Here is a 21,231-nt window from a genome sequence, read left to right as displayed (position 1 = left end):
AGTTTTGACTTGGAGTTCCTGATAGGCTTTAGGTGAAAACCCCTAAAATTGAATACAAAGTTTTGTGCATATGTTTGTTTTTTTACATTTCTGTGGAAAATATACATAACTTTCATCCACAAAAGCATACAAACAATTGGCATGATTAGTGGGAGAGCACTTGCTTTGTTTCCTTGGCACCCATTTTGGCTTAAATGTCAACATTCTGAAATAAACCATTAGATCAGGCATAAACAGTCTCAAATGCTTTCGTTATCCCAGTTATGCAGGTATTAAAGGAGAACTTATTTTTTAAAATCTAAAGTAGATAATTATTTCCATTTGCTATTTAACTTGCCAGTGTTGGTTTGTATTTTTGGATCAGGTACCTCTCTGTGATAGAGTATTTCATTGAGTGCATAGTCTAAAGTGCAATGATAGTAAATATTATGACTTCAGAATCTTATATATCCTCCTTGGCACGACAGCTGTAGAAATGGGTCTTTTGGCTGTCATGTGAGTGACTTCTCAGGTAGACTTAACAGATCCTGCGTGAGTAGAGGAATTGTTTGTATTCTCTATTTCTGTTCCCTCAGTGTGTTTTATTTCATCTTTTCTTTCTTTTCTATGCTGTGCTTTGTTTTCTAAAGACCGATTAAAGAAAGATTAGGAACAGAACGTAGAAGGAAAGCTTCACGAGAACAGAAACCTAGTCTGTTTTGTTTATCCCAAGCATCAAGAACAGTTCTTGGCCCATAAAAGGCTCTCATATTTCTTGAATGGATAAATGAATGATTGAATGAAAAAAGTTGATGTGGGCTCTTAAAATTCTTCCTAGCTAGGATTTGTTACTGTTCAGAGGTTTTTCAAACTACACTTATATTTCACTCACCAGTGTTTTCCTCAGATAAGTTTTTGAGGTCCATGCTAGACTGTTACATTAGTAACATCAGTTATAAATCTAGAGAATTTCTAATTTCTTAAAAAAAGTTATTTGTTTGGCTTAATTTTTTTAAGTTTTTTTATTTTGTTTGTTTTGTTTGGCTTAAATTTTAAAGAAGAGGAAATGTCCTACTGTATCCTGGTTTCTTCTTGGATGTTGTGTGTCCTTGGCCTCCAACTTCTTAAAGAATAAGCAGTGGGGCGCTTCAGCTGCACTGTATGCTCGCAAAGTAAAATTTCGGACCCAAAACAGTGTTGCAGAAAGGTGATTTTATTTAGGTAGAGAAAAGAGAAGGAAAAGAGAAGAGAAAGTCTTCCATGAAGAAGGGGATTCCAGAGGGGAAATCCCGGAGGGAACGCCCACTGTGTGGGAGGGGGTTCCAGAAAGTTGGAAATCCGGTGCAGGTGAGGGAGCACGGACTTTTATCCTGGGAGGAACCTCCACCTTCTCCAATACTCTGGGCCAATGAAAGGAGTTCCTTAGAATTTGGGCTGGAGCGATTGACTTTTAGTTTCTACTTGCGCCTGCAAAATTCAAACATAAACTGTTGAATCTCCTGGATGGAGAGAGATGGGAGGGGGCATGGCGCTGGTAAATTCTTGCCCTTAGAGCTATGCCCCTTCATGGACCCGGAAAGAGAACACATTCCCTCACTACTAAAAGTGAAAATATATTTTTGTTTTTTGTAGCCACAGTATTGTAATATGATATGAGAGTAACAGAAAGATCAATTATAGAAAATCAAATATAACTTAGCTCAAAAATAATACATAATCAGCATTAAGACTTTAAAAAATGTCTTAAAGTCATAGCACAGTTAATCTAAAAGATTCTTTTAATAATCTTTATTTTTAAAAATAATACATAAAAACAAATCTACCATTAATTTTATTTTCCATAATCAAGAAGCTTTCTTTTTGAGTACAGTTGTGAAGGACAGTGGCCTGAGGAATAACCATTCATGTGTTCAATTAATTATTATTTTTTTTGAGATGGAGTTTTGCTCTTTTTCCCCAGGCTGGAGTGCAGTGGCATGATCTTGGCCCACTACAACCTCTGCCTCCTGAGTTCAAGGTTCAAGCGATTCTCCTGCCTCAGCCTCCCTAGTAGCTAGGATTACAGACATGTGCCACCACACCTGGCTAATTTTGTATTTTTAGTAGAGACAGGGTTTCACCATTTTGGCCAGGCTGGTCTCAAACTACTGACCTCAGGTAATCCACCCACCTCAGCCTCTCAAAGTGCTGAGATTACAGGTGTGAGCCACTGTGCCTTTCCATTCAATGGAAAGCTTATCTGGGCCCGGTACGTGAGATACAGTGGTGGGTAAGCTGGAGTGCAGTGGCATGATCTTGGCTCACTGCAACCTCCGCCTCCCAGGTTCAAGCACTTCTCCTGCCTCAGCCTACTGAGTAGCTAGGATTACAGGGGAGCACCACCATGCCCGGCTAATTTTTTTTAATTTTTAGTAGATACTGGGTTTTACCATGTTGGCCAGGCCGATCTTGAACTCCTGACCTCAAATGATCTGCTGGAATCACAGGCATGAGCCACCACACCTGGCCTCTTCTAGCTGTTTTGAAGTGTACAATACATTATTGTTAACTGTAGTCATTCTACTATATAACAGAACACCAGAACTTATTTCTCTTATCTAACTGTAACTTGGTACCTCTTGACCAACCTCTCTCCTTCCTCCTCCTTCTTTCTTCTTCCCCTTCCCCTGCTAGCCTTTAGTCATGAATATTGTACTCTCTACCTGTAAGATCAACTATTTTCTATTCCACGTGAGTGAGATGATGCAGTATTATTTGTCTTTCTGTGCCTAGCTTATTTCACTTAAAATAGTGTCCTCCAGGTTTATTCATGTTTCCCCAAATGACAGGATTTTATTATTTTTTTTGGCTAAATGTATTCCATTGGGTACATATATTACATTTTCTTTATCCATTTGTTTGTTGTTGGTGGACACTTAAGTTGATTCCAAATCTTTGCTATTGTGAATAGTGCTGTAATAAAATTACATTAGAGTGCAGATATGTCTTTGGCATGCTGACTTCATTTCCTTTGGATAAATATGTTTTAGTGGGATTGCTGGATCTCCCAGTCATTTTAAGACTCAGTTCAGGTGTTTCTTCTTTTGAGATGTGGTCCCTGAGGTCCTCTATAATAGGTGCTTCCTATACTCTCATAGCCTAATATTTAATTCTGTATACTAGTTTGTCTCCCAGGTAGCTTCATAAGGACATTTATCCTCATAAAGGAATGCTCAAGCCGGGCGCGGTGGCTCACGCCTGTAATCCCAGCACTTTGGGAGGCCGAGGCGGGTGGATCATGAGGTCAAGAGATTGAGACCATCCTGGTCAACATGGTGAAACCCCGTCTCTACTAAAAATACAAAAAATTAGCTGGGCATGGTGGCGCGTGCCTGTAATCCCAGCTACTCAGGAGGCTGAGGCAGGAAAATTGCCCGAACCCAGGAGGCGGAGGCTGTGGTGAGCCGAGATCGCGCCATTGCGCTCCAGCCTGGGTAACGAGAGCGAAACTCCGTCTCAAAAAAAAAAGGAATGCTCACTTGTGTCCCAAGTCCCTGGCACAGTGCCTGCCTATGAGCATGCAAGAATGAAATATATCAGGAATAATGACAAGGGAAAGGCCACTTTGCTAGTTGTAGGGAATTTGTGGGGAATGGCTGCTTTGCAGCAGTCATAGTTAAGTGAAAAAGTATGATAGAGATTTGGAGTTGAAGGAGTAGGTTCCATTGTGGAGGCTTTTGATGTGCCACTTCATTTTTTTTCTTATTTATTTATTTATTGTTTTATTTTTTTCTTTTGAGACAGTGTCTCACCCAGGATGGAGTACAGTGGCGTGATCTTGGCTCACTACAACCTCCACCATTTGGGTTCAAGTGATTCTTCTGCTTAAGCCTACCAAGTAGCTGGGACTACGGGTGTGCATCACCACATTCGGCTAATTTTTTTGTATTTCAAGTAGAGATGGGGTTTCACCATATTTGTCGGGTTGGTTCTGAACACCTGCTGTCAGGTGATCTGCCCACCTTGGCCTCCCTAAGTGCTGGGATTACAGGTGTGAGCCACTGTGCCCGAGCTGGTGTGCCACTTCTAATCCTCACAGGGGTCATGTGAGGCAAGTGGTCTTGTGAGTAAACTAAGGGACAGAGAAATGAAGTAACTCATTTCTAGTGTCCCTTAATAAGTGGCAAACTGACATAAAGCCCATGTTTGTCATACTAAACCATTCTACTTACTCATCTATAAAACAGGGTGTATCATTCTAATTTTGTTTGCCCTATTTACCTCTTTACCTCATAGGATCAACAAAAGACATAAGTCTATGTCCACTGGCTCTAAGTAAAGCATGGAAAACATATTAGTTGCCGCTACTAAAACTCGTTTTAACTTTTATGTGATCTTTGCCTAAATATTTTGCTTTGCTTGAACCAACCTGTTTGTTCAATTAATAGTCACTAAAAAAGTAAGAAGAGCTAATTACTACTCTTTTACTCTTTTGATTCTGCCTCCTCCCAAATATCTTTTTTTTTCCTTTTAGACAGTCTTGCTCTGTCGATCAGGCTGGAGTACAATGGTGCAATTGGCTCACTGTAACCTCTGCCTCCTGGGTTCAAGCAATTCTCCTGCCTCAGCCTCCCAAGTAGCTGGGATTACAGGCTCGCGCCACCATGCCCAGCTAATTTTTGTATTTTTAGTAGAGGTGAGGTTTCACTATGTTGGCCTGGATGGTCTGGGTCTCCTGACCTCGTGATCTACCTGCCTGGGCCTCCCAAAATGTTGGGGATTACAGGCGTGAGCCATCGCCCATGGCCCCCTGTTTTAAATATTTTTAAGGTTTTTCTTTTTTTTTTTTTTGAGATAGTCTCACTATGTTGTCCAGGCTGAACTTCTGGATTCAAGTTCAGCCTGAGGCTCTTGTCTTAGCCTCTCTAGCAGCTGGAACTATAGGTGAGCACCATACAGTGCCCAGCTCTTTTGCTTGTATTTTAACTTTGTTTCTGGCACTTCTAGTTTTTTGTAGTAAAATCTACCTTTCTTTAGGGATGGTTTCTGGCCTTGATGTTTTGCTTTGAGGGCCTTCTACTTGCCAAGATTGAAAAATCAGTTAAAATATTTTTTCATTTCTCCACCCATATGCTCAACAAGAATTATTCTGTGCCAGCAAGGGAAGTATTTAGATCTATTTTTTGGGAGTTAGACTTGTTTTTCTGCATTTCATGAAATCTTTGAAGGCCTGAAGCACTGGACAGAGAATGTTAATTGGAGAGTCAGGTGAAGTCACACACTATAAATTAAGGACAAATTGCTGACCTTTGCACTGGGGATATTTGTCATAAAGTATGAGTAGAATGGCTTCCATTCTAAGGAAAATTATATCCTAAAAGCTTTGAATTTTAGTGTATACTGAGTTAGATTAGGATGCTGTAATTTCTTTAACTCTTGTGTCGGCATCAGAGTGTGGGTGAGTTTAGGGGAGGAGGGTAAAATAATGTGAAAGGAAAGAAAGGAGGATGTGAGTGGAAATAATTACTTAGGGAGGAAATGGTGTAATAGTGCTAAGGAGTGGCAGTGCAGATTTTTATGCAGACAGAAACCACACAGCTCAATGTTACCAGTAGCTGTGTTCCCTGATTTACAGTTTTTTCTTTCTCTTTTCAGCCTTAAGCATTTTTCAACAGATTGAAAACCACCACTTGCTTTACCCAGATTATTAATTTACAGTTTGGTTATTTCCATGGCACACATGCACTATCATTCTGTCTTTCTTTCTGTGTGTTTAAGCAATCAACATTTAAATTTTTTATTTTTAAACATTTTCAACTATGAGCTCTCTTAGGACAGTCACTGTCGTTTGAATGAAGAATCACTGTGTAATTTCAAACTTGAAACTCTGATGTGGAACTCACTTGCTCTAGAAGCAATAAAGTAGTTGTCAGCCTCAGACTTGCTTCTCTGTAGTCTATAGAGGAAAGACTATGGTTTCCTTTATTGTTCTTCGCCTCTTTAGCATCTGACACAGATGTCTCAGTTTCATAGCTGAGATATCCATTCTGTAAGCAATATCTTTTAAACTTAGACTTCATTAGGATGGATTTGCAACTAAATTTACAAAAGAGGCTATAAAGTCAGAGAAGTCTTTTTATCTTATTTATTTATTTAGTGACAGAGTGCTTGTTCTGTCGCTCAGGCTGGAGTGCAGTGATGCAATCTTGGCGCACGGCAACATCTGCCTCCTGGGTTCAAGTGGTTCTCATGCCTCAGTCTTCTGAGTAGCTGGATTATAGGCATGTGCCACTATGCATGGCTAATTTTTATATTTTTAGTAGAAATGGGGTTTCACCATGTTGACTAGGCTGGTCTTAAACTTCTGGCCTCAAGCGATCCTCCTGGATCGGCCTCCCAAAGAGCTGGGTTTACAGGCATGAGCCACCTTGCGTGGCCTTTTTTTTTTTTTTTTTTGAGACGGGGTTTCGCTCTTGTTATCCAGGCTGGAGTGCAATGGCGCGATCTCGGCTCACCGCAACCTCCGCCTCCTGGGTTCAGGCAGTTCTCCTGCCTCAGCCTCCGAGTAGCTGGGATTACAGGCACGCACCACCATGCCCAGCTAATTTTTTGTATTTTTAGTAGAGACGGGGTTTCACCATGTTGACCAGGATGGTCTCGATCTCTTGACCTCGTGATCCACCCGCCTCGGCCTCCCAAAGTGCTGGGATTACAGGCTTGAGCCACCGCGCCCGGCGCGTGGCCTTTTTAAAAGATTTATTTAACATGCCATGTACCTCAATTATCTGCTTTGTTTATTGGCTTAGCCACAAAGGTGTGTGTGTGTGTGGCGCAACACTTGTTTGGGACTTTTGACATTGTAGGAGTGTGACAATTATTGTCAGGATTTAGGAAATAATTGCTAACTTTTCTTATACTTTACAAAGTACTTTTGTAGGCATTTCTCTCATGCAGTAAAGAGAGGTAGGTTGTAGGAATAAAAATAAATAAAAACTAGTGATTACAACCATCAAGGATAGGAAGAGGGACAATGATACAGCTGGTTCTTAAAACCAGTTCTTTGGAATTCAGCTCTTACTTCTCATTATTTTTTCTTCCTTATACCCTTCTCTATGAGCAGAGATATTGATAAACAGAGTGTTTCAGTAATATGAAGGGACGATAGTTCAGAAATGAGGTGAGGGGAAGCTTTTTACTGAGCCAGAATTGTGATAGATGCATAATTAATGCACATAAAGGGTCAGTATTAGGCCGGGCGCGGTGGCTCACGCCTGTAATCCCAGCACTTTGGGAGGCCGAGGCGGGTGGATCACGAGGTCAAGAGATCGAGACCATCCTGGTCAACATGGTGAAACCCCGTCTCTACTAAAAATACAAAAAATCAGCTGGGCATGGTGGCACGTGCCTGTAATCCCAGCTACTCAGGAGGCTGAGGCAGGAGAATTGCCTGAATCCGGGAGGCGGAGGTTGCGGTGAGCCGAGATCGCGCCATTGCACTCCAGCCTGGGTAACAAGAGCGAAACTCCGTCTCAAAAAAAAAAAAAAAAAATGGGTCAGTATTAGTCCCACTTTACTGAGGAGAAAATAATAAAGTAGCTTGCCCAAGATCACACAGGTAAAAAGCACTAGAGCACAGATTTGAATTAAGACTTATGATTCTAAGGTCTGTTCGATACCACAGTTTCTTAAACTACATTTTAGAGAGGTAGGGAAGAATATATATGCAATGGTTAGGAAAAGCAAGTGATTTTAGTTGTAAATTACATTGTAAATGTTTCAGTATGATTAATTTGAATTCTGTGGTTTAACATGGGATAGAGGAATTAAAGAGCATATTGTAATAAGCATCAAAGGTTTTTTCCTTTGGAATGTAGAAAAATCATACAAAGGAAAACAGTTTGAAGGTTTTTAGTTGCCAGGAATGATTAGGATTGTGAGTTATTCTTCTCTCAGACTGGAGTATATGTCCCACAGACAAGGATCATATTATCCAGCTTTAGGCTGTGCCTGGGATGATGGGATGTAAATGTGGATGTGCTTACATGATCAATAATAAGTAACTGCTACTTGCCTCGCTAATAACTGTGCTGTCATTAGCAAAAACTATCACTTGCTTATTTTGGCCTGATTCTGAGAATTTATGTTACTTTTCATTAGACAAATTGTTCTTTTTTTTTTTTTTTTGAGAAGAAGTCTTGCTCTGTCACCCAGGCTGGAGTGCAGTGGTGTGACCTTGGCTCACTGCAACCTCTGCCTCCTGGGTTCAAGTGATTCTCCTGCCTCAGCTCCGGAGTAGCTGGGATTACAGGTACCTGCCACCATGTCTGGCTAATTTTTTGTGTTTTTAGTAGTGACGGGGTTTCACCATGTTGGCCAGGCTGGTCTTAAACTCCGGACCTCAAGTGATCCACCCACCTCGGCCTCCCAGAGTGCAGGGATTATAGGCATGTTTGCCTGGCCAACAAAGTATTCTTAACTCAGGTAAAGTTATCAGTTAACTTTTGCGCATGAAAAGAAAGATGCTGTATTCATGGAACTATGATGATATGGAGAAATTACTCAGGGTGAGCCAGTGTGTGTGTAAAAATTACAATTGAAATTATTATTGTATGCAGTTAATGTTTATTCATTAATCTCCTGTTTTTGCTTTTAGGACATTCGGAAATTCTTTGGAGTAATACCAAGTGGAAAGAAACTTGTAAGTGAAACAGTAAAGAAGAGTGAGAAAACAAAGTCTGATGAAGAAACTTTGAAAGCAAAGAAAGGAATAAAGGAAATCAAGGTTAGTTTTCCGGGTAAAATTTTGCATTGTATGAAATGTAAAATAAGCTCAGTTCTTATACTTTATATCTTGGGAAACTTGAGTAAGTGTAGCTTTCAACTCATTTAGCAGGAAGAGGAGAAGTAATGAGGCTGTTCGTTCTTTCTGTCTCTCCCTGCCTCTCTCTCTCCATCTGTCCTTTCCTCCCTCCCTTATCTCTCTCTCTTGTTTTTTAATTTTTGGTTTTCAGTAGTTTGACTGTGGCGTACCTGAGTGTGATTTTTCTTGTGTTTATTGTGTTTTGGGTTTCTGAGCTTCTTTAATCTGTAAATTTATATCTTTTATCAAAATTGGGAACTTTTTGCTATAATTTCTTCAAATATTTTTTCTGCCTCATTTTTCTCTTTCTTGAATTACAATTACATAAATGTTAGAGTTTTGATATTATCAGTCTTTTTTTCAGATTGAGTGCTTTCTCTTTTTCTGTCTTTAAGTTCATTGATTCTTTTATCGCCAACTTGCTGTTAAGGCTATCTAGTGAATTGTTATTTTAAATATTGTATTTTTCAATTCTAGAATTTTCATTTTCTTTTTCATAGCTTTAGTTTCTCTATGTCCTTGAGTGTAGTTACAGTAGCTACTTTAAAATTCTTGTCTGCTAATTCTGACATCTGGGTTATATCAAGATTGGTCTTTATTAAGTGCCTTTTGTCTTGATTCTTTGGATCATGTGTTAGTCAGTTCAGGCCATCATAACAAAATACTATAGAATTGATGGTGCTGGCTGATTAGGTGTCTGGTGAGGGCTTTTTTCCTGGTTTGTACATGGCCGCCTTCTTACTATATCCTCACGTAACTTCTCAGTGTGTATGGGTGGAGAGAGAGATTGAGTACTCCGGTGGAAAAAGAGAGAGAGATTGAATGAGCAGTCTGATGTCTGTTCTTATAAGAATGCGAATCCTGTCAGATCAGAGCCCCACCCTTATGACCTTATTTATCCATAATTACTTGTTTAGAGGTTCCACCTCCAGGCTGGTGAATCCACCCTGAGGGTTAGGGCTTCAACATGTGAATTTTGGGGACACAGACATTCAGGACATAACATTCTATCCATGGCCACCCAAAATTTATGTCCTTCTTGCATGCAAAATACATTCACTCCAATGTAACAGCCCCCAAATTCTTAACTCATTTCAGTATCAAGTCTGAAGTCCACAGTCTCATGTAAATATCATCCAAATCAGATATGGGTGAGACTTGAGGTATGAATCATCCTGAGGCAAAATTTCTCGCTAGCTGTGAACCTGTGAAACCAGATAAGGAATGTGCCTCTAAAACATGATAGTAGAACAGGCATATACGATAGACATTACCATTCTAAAGAGGAGAAATCAGAAGGAAGGGAGGGGTGATGGATCCCAAACAAGTCCAAAACCTAGCAAGGCAAATTCCATTAGAACTTAAGCCTTGAAAATAATCCTCTTTGGCTTGATGCTCTGCCTCTACAACCATAGGCGGCTGTCCTGCTGCTGCAGCTCTGCTAGACCATCCTGCCCACAAGGCTTTGGGCTTTCTGATCTGTGGAAACCAAGCTCCATCTTTTGAAGAGGTGATTCTGATGGTTGATCTCTGAATTGCCTTTGGGGCCATTCTTCCCTTTTCTTGAAGAATAGCCCTGTTGTCCTGTCACTGGAATCTCAGAAATCTGACAGCCTTCCTTCATTTTTGTCCTTTCTCCATCCTCTTCAGTTCAAACTGACAGTGTTTTTACTTATGTAATCCCGTAATCTCTTTATCAAGAGATACTCCAGCTACTCTCTTGCTGTTCTCTTTAGAACACACTTTGTCTTGTCTTTTTTCTTTGAAACAGACTCTCTTGCCCAGACTGGAGTGCAGTGGCGCGATCCCAACTCACTGCAACCTCTGTCTTCCAGGTTCAAGTGATTCTCCTGCCTCAGCCCCCAGAGTAGCTGGGACTATAGTCGAATGCCACCATGTCCGACTAATTGTTTGTATTTTTTCTGTAGATGAGGGTTTCACCATAGTGTCCAGGCTGGTCTCAAACTCCTGACCTCAAGTGATTTGCCTGCCTTGACCTCCCAAAGTGCTGGGATTATAGGCATCAGCCATCACGCCCAGCCCAGAACATGCTTTTTTGAAATATGGACAGGTTGAGAATTTTACAAATCTTCAAGTTATGGTCCCTTTTTGTTGAACAGTTTTTTTCTTTAGTTCATCTCTTCCCTTTTGCGTTTGACTATAAATAGTCAGAGGACTCAGCCCGCGTCTTCAACACTTTGCTTTTAAATCTCCTCAGCTAAATATCTGATTTCATGGTTCACAAGTTTCCTCTTTCACAAAGCACTAGAACACAACTTGGCCAAGTTCTTTATAATAAGAATTGCCTTTCTTCCAATTTCCAATAGTCTCTTTCTCATTTCCATCTAAAACGTTACAGCTTGGCCTTTAACATTCATATTTATTTATACCAACATTCTGTTCATGATAATGTATGTATTCTCTGAGAAGAAAGAGGCTTCTTTGATTGATCTTCTCATTTCTTCATCAGCTCTCATTGATATTACATTTAGCATTCATATTTCTACCAGCAGTTCCTTTATTGCAGTCTAGGCCTTTTCTAGCATGTACCTTAAAACGTCTCTAGTCTCTACTCAATTCCAAAGTCACTTCTGTATTTTAGTTTTTTTTTTTTAACAGTAGTACCCTATTTCTTGGTACCAAAAGCTATATTATACGGTCAGCGTTCTGTAGAGAAACAACCAATAGGATGTATGTGTATGTATACATAGAGAGATTTATTACAAAGAATTAGTAGAAAGAGCTGATGTTAGCTGGGCGTGGTGGCTCATGCCTGTAATCTCAGCACTTTGGGAGGCCGAGGCAGGTGGATCACCTGAGTTCGGGAGTTCAAGACCAGTCTGACCAACATAGAGAAACCTCGTCTCTACTAAAAATACAAAAAATTAGCCAGGCGTGGTGGTGCATGGCTGTAACCCCAGCTACTCGGGAGGCTGAGTCAGGAGAATTGCCTGAACCTGGGAGGCGGAGGTTGTGGTGAGCTGAGATCATGCCACTGCACTCCAGCTTGGGCAACAAAAGTGAAACTCCGTCTCAAAAAAAAAAGAGCTGGTGTTTTAGTTGGAGTCCAAAGGCAGGAAGAAAGTATCCCAGAGACGTCCCAGATCTAAGGCAGTCAGGCAGGAGGAGTTCTGTCTCATTCAGGAGAGGGTTAGCCTTTGTTCTTTTCAGGCCTTCAGCTGATTAGATGAGGCTTAATGCCATCAGGGAGGGCAATCTGCTTCACTTAATCTGTTGATTTAAATATTAAGCTCATCCAAAAACATCTTGAGCTGAAACACCCAGTATAATGTTTGATGAAATATCTGGACATCTTGTGGTTCAGTCAGGTTTACACATAAAATTAACCTCCACAGGTCACAGTTCCTCTTTCTTTGTATGTTCTAGTTATTTTGGATTTATCTTGGACATTGTGAATGATGCAGTATAGGGACTTTGGATCCTGTTATATTCCTTCAAAGAGTGTTAATTCTTTTGGTTTATCAGGCATTGAACTTGGCTGTACTCATGCTCTAAACTCTTTGTCTCCCTTGTAATGGGCAGCAGCTGAAATCTTTATTCAATTTTTTTAACCTTAGCTAAAGCAGTAGGAGTTGTTCCACACATGTATAGTTCAGGAGATAGCCAGAGGTTTGGGTAAGGTTTACAGGCAGAATTTGGGATTCCTTTCTGTGGTTTTCTCCTTTCTTTGATACCTTCTTCTCTTAGTTTTGAGTTGTTGTAGTTGATTCTGACTCTGTCCTTGATCCAGTGGTATATGTCAATTATAATTCCTTACTTCTTCCATTTTCTTGCAACCTAGTTGATTGTTCTTATGTTTTTGAAGTTTTTTTTTTTTAAACAGAGTCTCGCTGTACTGGAGTCTCGCCCAGGCTGGAATGCAGTGGAATGATCTTGGCTCACTGCAACCTCTGCCTCCTAGGGTCAAGCAGTTCTCCTGCCTCAGCCTCTGGAGTAGCTGGGATTACAGGTGCCTGCCACCATGCCTGGCTAATTTTTGTATTTTTAGTAGAGACAGGATTTCCTCCTGTTGGCCAGGCTGATCTCAAACTCCTGACTTCAAGTGATCTGCTCACCTTGGCCTCCCAAAGTGCTGGGATTACAGGGGTGAGCCACCGTGCCTGGCCATTTGAGGTTTTATTACAATGGATAGAAATAGTTTCTTTCTTTTTTTTTAATTTTTTTTATTTTTAGTAGAGATGGGTTTTCACCATGTTGACCAGGATGGTCTCGATCTCTTGACCTCGTGATCCACCCGCCTTGGCCTCCCAAAGTGCTGGGATTACAGGCTTGAGCCACCGCGCCCGGCCAATAGAAATAGTTTCTATTTCTACCATGTAATTGATTATAATCAGTTTTTTCACTCTCTGCTTTCTGAGAAAATTTGAATATGTTAGAAATGTGATGTTTAACTACAAAATATAAATAATACCTTTTGCATTGGTTTTATTTAGTTTTCTAATAGCCATTGGTTAGTGGTGGGCCACTAGCTTAGCATTTATTCCTGTTTCTGTCTTCATTTTTAGGAAGTACTTGCCTTGTATTATCTGATACCCTTTTATTCTTTGCTATATACATACGTTAGTGTTGAAAGTGGAGCCGAATAATAATATAGCTTTTTCTATAATTTATTTTTTTCCCATCGTGGTACAGTTATTGTCTGGCCTATTTTTAGCCCAGCAACGGTATTATTTACAGTTAGGGCTGGATAATTCTTTGCTGTACATTGTAAGATGTTTAGTAGCATTCCTGATCTACCTGTTAGATGACAGTGAACCTCCCTAACTGAATTCGTGACAAGTGAAATTGTTTCTAGACATTGGAAATGTCTCCTGGGGGCGGGGGTGCAAAATTGCCCCTGGTTAAAAAGACTGAGCCCAAGAAAAAAGGATAATTATATGGGCTTCTTTAAGTTCTAATTATGCTGTGATGTTTTTAGGTAAATAACTCCCGTAAAGAGGATGACCTTAAACAAAAGCAACCAAACAAGAAAAAGAGGATCATCTATGATTCAGGTAATATTTCTTCTGAGGAGCTTTAAAGTTTTAAAGTTATTGTATATCCCGTAGAATAGGGCTTTCTAAACTATGTTCTGAGGCTGGGTGTGGTGGCTGACGCCTGTAATCCCAGCACTTTGGGAAGCCAAGATGGGCTTGAAGGAAGCCAAGATCACTTGAAGGTCAAGAGTTCGAGACCAGCCTGGCCAACATGGTGAGACCCTGTTTCTACTAAAATTACAAAAATTGGCTGGGTGTGGTGGCACGCGTCTGCTATCCCAGCTACTCGGGAGGCTGAGGCATGAGAATTGTTGAACCCTGGAGGCAGAGGCTGCAGTGAGCTGAGATCACCACTGCACTCCAATCTGGGTGACAGAGTGAGACTTTATCTCAAAAAAAAAAAAAAATTAAAAATACATAAACTATGTTCTGAGACACATAGCTCTCTGTGATGTTAAGAGTTGTGAGAAGAGGGCTGTATGCTCAAGTAAAATTTCAAACAATTTCATTTTACTATAGAACTTATCAGAACCAAAATATGTTTGTATTATTGATTCCTTCAGAAAACATTAGAGTATGCAGCATTTGTCAAACTTATTTTGAATGTGATATATGTGTTTTAATTTAATTTAGCTAATTTACTTAGAGATAGTCTTGGCCTGTTGCCCAGGTTGGAATGCAGTGGTGTGATTTTGGCTTACTGCAACCTCTGCTTCCTGGGTTCCAGCGATTCTTGTGCCTCAGCCACCCCAGTAGCTGGAACTACAGGTATGCACCACCATGTCCAGCTAATTTTTGCATTTTTAGTAGAGATGGAGTTTTACCATGTAGCCCAGGCTGATCTCAAACTCCTGGCCTCAAGCAATTCACCTTCCTTGGCCTCTCAGAGTGTTGGGATTACAGGCATGGGCCTCTGCACGCGGCCCTATTATTATTCCCTGGAATTTTGTTTGTTGGGAAACTGGAAATTTGTTTGAAACAGTTTACTACAGTGTGGCAGGATTTATAAATGCATGATCGAGGGGAAGAGGAGGGACACTAAAGTTCATGAAACATGTGTTTTATACCAGGTTCTATGCCAGGTACTCACACTTTGTTCCTGATTTATATTTAAGTGTCCTGGGAGATTAGGCTGTGATAGACAGTATAGTGGCCCCAAAAGATATACACAGCCTAATTCCTAGAACCTGTAACTATATTAGGTTATATGGCAAAGGGAAATAAAAGTTATAGATGGTGTTAAGATTGCTAATCAGATGACCTTAAAAACAGGGAGATTAGGCCAGGCTCGGTGGCTCATGCCTGTAATCCCAGCACTTTTGGAGGCCGAGGCGGGCAGATCACTTGAGGTCAGAAATTCCAGACCAGCTGGGCCAACATAGTAAAACCTTGTCTCTACTAAAAATACAAAAATTAACTGGGTGTGGTGGCATGCGCCTATAGCCCCAGCTACTCAGGAGGCTGAGGCAGGAGAATTGCTTGAACCAGAAGGTAGAGTTTGCAGTGAGCTGAGGTAATGCCACTGCACTCCAGCTCGGGCAACAGAGCGAGGCTCCGTCTCAAAAAGGAGAAAAAAAAAATAGGGAGATTATCTTGGATTATTTGGGTGGACTCAGTAGTCACAAGGCATAAGGAGGCAGAAGAAGGGTTTAGAGAGCGAGATTAACTGTGAAGAAGGTTAGAGGATCTGGGAGATGGCAACATGAGGGCTCTCACTTGATATTGCTGGCATTGAAGATGGAGGGGTCCTTGAGCCAAGAAATGCTGGCAGCCACTAGAGACTAGAAAAGGCAAAGAAAATTCTTTCTTAGAGTATCCAGAAAGGAACATACCCCTGCTGCTACCTTGACTGGCCCAGTGAGACCCATATTGGCAATCTAACCTCCAGAACCGGAAGATAATAAATTTAGTGGGTTAGTTGTTTTAAGTCACTAAGTTTGTGGTCATTTATTACAGCTGCAATAGAAAACTAATACATAGGCTTAACACTGAGTAAAAGTAACCTGTGAGAATTCACAGAAGACATGTGCCTTGAAAAAGACCTTGAGGCATCAGTTCACCATGACTACTTTAAAAATGCACTATAATAGTTCTTTTTAAAGTTTTGTTTTATTTTTCTCTCACATACAGACTCAGAGTCAGAGGAGACGTTGCAGGTAAAAAACGCCAAAAAGCAACCAGAAAAAACGCCAGTGTCTTCTAAACCCGGTAACATTTCACGGCAGGATCCTGTTACATACATTTCAGAAACAGGTAAGGTTACATTGTGGTATGTGAGATGCAGTGTGTGTTAATGTTCTTGAGTTTTTTTGTTGGTGTCTAAATGTACTTCCTTCACCGTGAATGGAATTTCTACTGCCTTTTTGCTTTGTTGAGTTACATTTATCAGAGAAGGCTGTGATCATCTTTGGCATTTCCTGTGGATTAAGGATCAATTACAGGGAAATTGGCCCTTGGAATTTTTTTTTTTTTAAGTACTCTATGTTGAATCATATAAGTTGAAGCTTAATCTTGAATCACATATTAAAATAGTACTGGGTTGTTTTGGAACTACTTTTATAATGTAAGTTTTTAATCTGGCATGCTAAAGTCATAATCTAAGTGTATGGTGATTACTCACATTATGATTTATTTAGCATGGATGTGAGTTGAATTCTTTATATTCTCTGGTGACACTAAAACATTAAGTATTGGTTTTTTAAAAAAGATTGTTTTGTACTTAAATTTATTTCTGCTAGATCTGTTTTAAGAGTAATCAAAGTGCAAAGGACATTTATAAATAATTGTGTGCTAATCTTAAAAATTTTGTCATCTAAATAATTGTTACAGGGATACTGTTCTTTTTGAGACAGTCTCACTCTGTCGCCCAGGCTGAAGTGCATGGCATGATCTCAGCTCATTGCAGCCTTCGCCTCACAGGTTCAAGTGGTTCTCCTGCTTCAGCCTCCTGAGTAGCTGGGATGACAGGCACGTGCCACCACGCCTGGCTAATTTTTGCATTTCTAGTAGAGAAGGAGTTTCACCATGTTGGTCAGGCTGGTCTCGAACTCCTGACCTCGTGATCCGCCTGCCTTGGCCTCTCAAAGTACTGGGATTACAGGCATGAGCCACTGCGCCTGGCTGGATACTGTTCTTTTATGTAAGGATTCCAGAGTTATATTGTCATTCTAGAAGAAAAACTCAGATTTAGTGGCGAAATCATTTTTATTGTAATGTTGTTAACCCTTAGAGGAGACCATACCAGAATAATATGGGAAGATGTACATGAAGGGCCAAACCCAGTGCCTGACACGTACAGTTTGCAGGCAAAAGGAAAAAATAAAAAGAAAAACAAAATCCATAGGTGAACTTTATAAGTTATATGAAACATTTACTGATGAAATTGTTTCAGAATATCAAAGACAAAATATAAGTGTTATGAACATATTTTTTGGAAAAGTTTTAGTAAACTGAGATGTTTCTTTGTTATGGGCAGGTGGCTGATTGACTTAACCTTTTTGTGCTGTTGCTAAATATCTGCTCAGGCACATTGTGCAAACGAACTCTTAAGAGGCTTCCCTTTACCTCTGGCCACCTTTGTGAAGTTTTGAATATGTGGGAGGGGAGAGTAAGAACAGTATGGTGATAGGTTTGTTATGTAACTGAAGGTGGTGTGATCAGCCAGTGACACCCTGAAAAACGTCAAAGTTAGTGTGCAGCCAGCCATGGCCTTCAACTGTGGATCAAGGCTGTTGTTATCTTTCGATTTTAAGTAAACAAAAAGGTCAGACAATTTAAGCTGTGATCACAGATTTTCTTTCACATGGAACTGTTTATTTCAGAGAAGGAATTTTTTTTCTTTCTGTATCAAATCATTCATTAAGATGAGCAATTTTTGAATGTTATTTTCTGAAGAGATATCTAGCTTTTTATCTGAACTTTTTATGAACATTAGGCAGTATTTGTGTCATTTTGCTGGTAGCTGTTGTACATGTGAAAGTAAACATTGTCCCCTTGTTTTAGCTAAAAAACTTGGGGTGTGATGTACCTGTCTAAGGTGGAAGTCAGTATTATGCATTATTCTGTTGTTTTCTTAGAATTGAGATGTTGGGAAGAAGCTGTCTTTATTATTGCCTGTTTTATCTTTTCATACTTTATTGTTTGAAATGATAGGTGAATGGGAGGAAGATAGCCTTTTCCTCCATGTAAGAGAATGAGACTATTAAAAAAATGTCCACAATAAGATTGGCATAATAAAATCACAAATATAAGCGTTTCAAAAAAGAAAAGTACAGCTTTTCAAGCACTGGAAAATCCTTGACCTTAAAATAATACTTTCGTTACCCTTTAAACTAAAACCATACTTTTCAATATTAGGTCATAAACATTTTTGTTTTATATTGCCAGTATAAGGTTTAATAAATGTGTGTGTGTGTGTGTGTGTGTGTGTGTGTGTGTTTGTGTGTGTGTGTGTAATAGAATTGGGCAATACCTCATTCCATAAAATAGAATGAATGTTCCCAATATTCGTCTAATAGTTTAACAATAAAAATTTGAATCAAAAACTGTATTGTTTATCTGGAGATTGGAGCTTCTTGTGGAAAAGTTATCATATGACATGATTCAGTTTTAAAAAACCTGTTAATTCCAAAAGATATAATTTTTTCTTCATTATTTCTTACTTCTCTTCTGTACTCTGATTTCAGAAACAACCTTTGGTTCTATTGGCATTTTTCTTGCAGCATAGCATGTATACTGTTTAAAAGCATGGCCCGGGTTAATCTTTACTTAACTTTCCTTGTGTTTTAATGTACTTATATGTAAAATGGAGACTTTACTAGTACCTATATCAACTGCCTTTGTGACAATCAAATGAGATAATCCTTGAAAAGCATTTAAAATAGGGTCCGACTTAGGGTCTAAAGTAGTAAATGCTCAATAAGTATTAACTGTTATTCTTATGTTTTGACACTATTATAAGCCTACATCTGCCTTTAAAGACATTTGGTATTTGTTTAGATACTTAGGGCTTTCCGTTTATTTTGTAACTGAGCTTTAGAAATTTGGAAATGATATTTGGCTCACTTATGTTATGGATTTGTGTGGTCCATTATGGGAACTACTAGTTATTTGTGGCCATTGAGCACTTGAAATGTGCTTAGCCTGAATTGAGAATGCTGTAAATGTAAAATACGGATTTCACACAGCAGAGGAAACAATCAACAAAATGAAATTACAACCTACAGTTTGGGAAAAAATAGTTGCAAATCATATATCTGGTAAGGGGTTGATACCCAAAATATATAAAGAATTCATAAAATTCAACAGTAGAAAAACAAACAAATTAAAAAATGGGCAAAGAACCTGAATAGACACTTCTCCAAAGAATACATAAAAGTGGCCAACAGGTATATGAAAATGTGCTTAATATCATTAATCCTTAGGGAAATGCAAACCATTGGGATGGTTATTATCAAAGAGTAAAGAGATGTCAAATGTTATTCAGGGTGTGCAGAAAAGGGAACCTTGTACACCATTGGTGGGAATGTAGATTGGTGTAGCCATTATGGAAAACGGTATGGAGAAGCCCAATGAAATTAAAATAAAGCCACCATATGACCCAGTGATCTCTCTTCTGAGCATATACCTAAAGGAAGTGAAATCACCACCTCAGAAAGTTATCTGCACTCTGTATTCATTGCAGCATTATGTACAATAGCCAAGATATGGAGACAGCCTAAGTGTCTGATGGTGGATGGATGAAGGAATTGTGGTATATATAATAATGGAATATTACAGCAGATACATGGGATGAACGAGTCCACAGATCTAGTGTATAACATGAGGACTATAGTGAATAAAGTTTACTGTATTTGAGATTCCTGCTAAATGAGTTTTAGTTGCTCTTGCCTCAAAAATAAAAAAGAGTAACTATGTGAGATGATATGTTAATTTGCTTCACTATAGTAATTATTTTACTATCTATATATCCGCTAACATCATGTTGTATACTTTAGATATATACAATAAAATTTATTTTAAAGGCTGGGTGTGGTGGCTTAAGCCTGTAATCCTAGTACTTTGGGAGGCCGAGGCAGGCGGATCACTTGAGGTCAGGAGTTCAAGACCAGCCTAGCCAACATGGTGAAACAAATACAAAAATTAGCTGGGCATGATGGCAGGTGCCTGTAATCCCAGCTACTCTGGAGGCTGAGGCAGGAGGATTGCTTGAACCCAGGAGGCGGAGGTGCAGTGAGCCGAGATGGTGCCATGGCACTCCAGCATGGGTGATAGAGTGAGACTCACACTAAAAAAAAAAAAAAAAATTATTTGTAAAAACACAGATTTTGAAGACTTCCTACACAAAAAGGCAAAATACTTTGTTAATTTTTTGTTACTGATAGCATTTTAAAATGCTAATAATTTACATCTATTGGGTTAGATAAAATATGAAGTTAAAATTAATTTCACTTCTTTCTACTTTTAAAAATGTGACTATGAGAAAATTTTAAATTTTATATGTGGCTTGCATTTTATTTCTATTGCATAGTGCTTTATAAACAATGAAAAACAGATTTAGGAAAAATATAGGTTTCAGGTATTTTTGCTCATATTGTTATATAGCTACCTTTTTAGACTATTGTTATACAGATTTTTAGGCTTTCTGTTTCACTCCAGGAGAAATATTTTTCATCATCACCTTGATTAAATCTGTCTTCTAGGATTTATTGATTTTTAAAAACTAATTTAGCCACATTAATTTCCCAAGTTACAAGAAAAGGAAGGAATTGCTTATAAATATCTTTGTAGCCAACTATTGACTCTAGTAAAATGTTCTTCAAGGTTGGTAAAAACCCAAATACTTGTTGTACTGGGTAAATATATTTACTTTTATCTGTTTAATGAAGTGAGAGACCTTGAGCCTTGTTTGGCAAAGATTGACCTTTTGTTATGGTTTCATCATGGCCTGCTGTTTGATCGAAAATGGTGGGGGTTTTTCCTGTCTTGAATTGTTTGACCGGTAATTTTAATTGTGCACATAATTCCTGAGGCAGTTAGTGCTGCTCAAGTTATAATTATTTGAGAAGTGTTAAATGGGAAAAAAATTGGCGATGTTGTGTTCTCTAGGTTACGGGTTACCATGTAATAACAGTGACTTGTGACTTTGGAACTAGCAGCAGAAAATATTCCTGGGGATCTGTGTAACATTCTCTTTGCTAACTTTTAGAGACACACAGTTTTGTATTTCAGACAAATAGGTATAAATTCTGTATATGATAGAGAGCTTCTCTTAAATGTTTTCAGGGAAACCTAGAATGATTAAGGCAGAAAATTTCCTTCAAGTGAGCATTATATTTCTTTGATTATACTTGTTCAAAAATTAATATTAATTTGTACACTGAAATTCTGCATAAAAAATAAATTTAGAATTTTGAA

General features: G+C 39.1%; 1 protein-coding gene across 1 annotated transcript in view; it reads left to right on the top strand.

Moving 5' to 3' along the window:
- The window catches only part of RFC1 (replication factor C subunit 1), a 77,114-nt gene that overhangs the window by 7,985 nt on the left and 47,898 nt on the right, over positions 1 to 21,231 (top strand). The window contains exons 2-4 of the mRNA XM_032272020.1: positions 8,612 to 8,740; positions 13,758 to 13,833; positions 15,946 to 16,068. Coding sequence (XP_032127911.1) covers positions 8,612 to 8,740; positions 13,758 to 13,833; positions 15,946 to 16,068 — 328 coding nt within the window. The remainder of the gene's footprint in view (positions 1 to 8,611; positions 8,741 to 13,757; positions 13,834 to 15,945; positions 16,069 to 21,231) is intronic.

This window comes from Sapajus apella, unplaced genomic scaffold (genome assembly GCF_009761245.1).
Source record: "Sapajus apella isolate SASKATOON/1434 unplaced genomic scaffold, GSC_monkey_1.0 scaffold5, whole genome shotgun sequence".
Lineage (NCBI taxonomy): Eukaryota > Metazoa > Chordata > Mammalia > Primates > Cebidae > Sapajus > Sapajus apella.
This window is presented reverse-complemented; position numbering and strand designations above follow the sequence as displayed.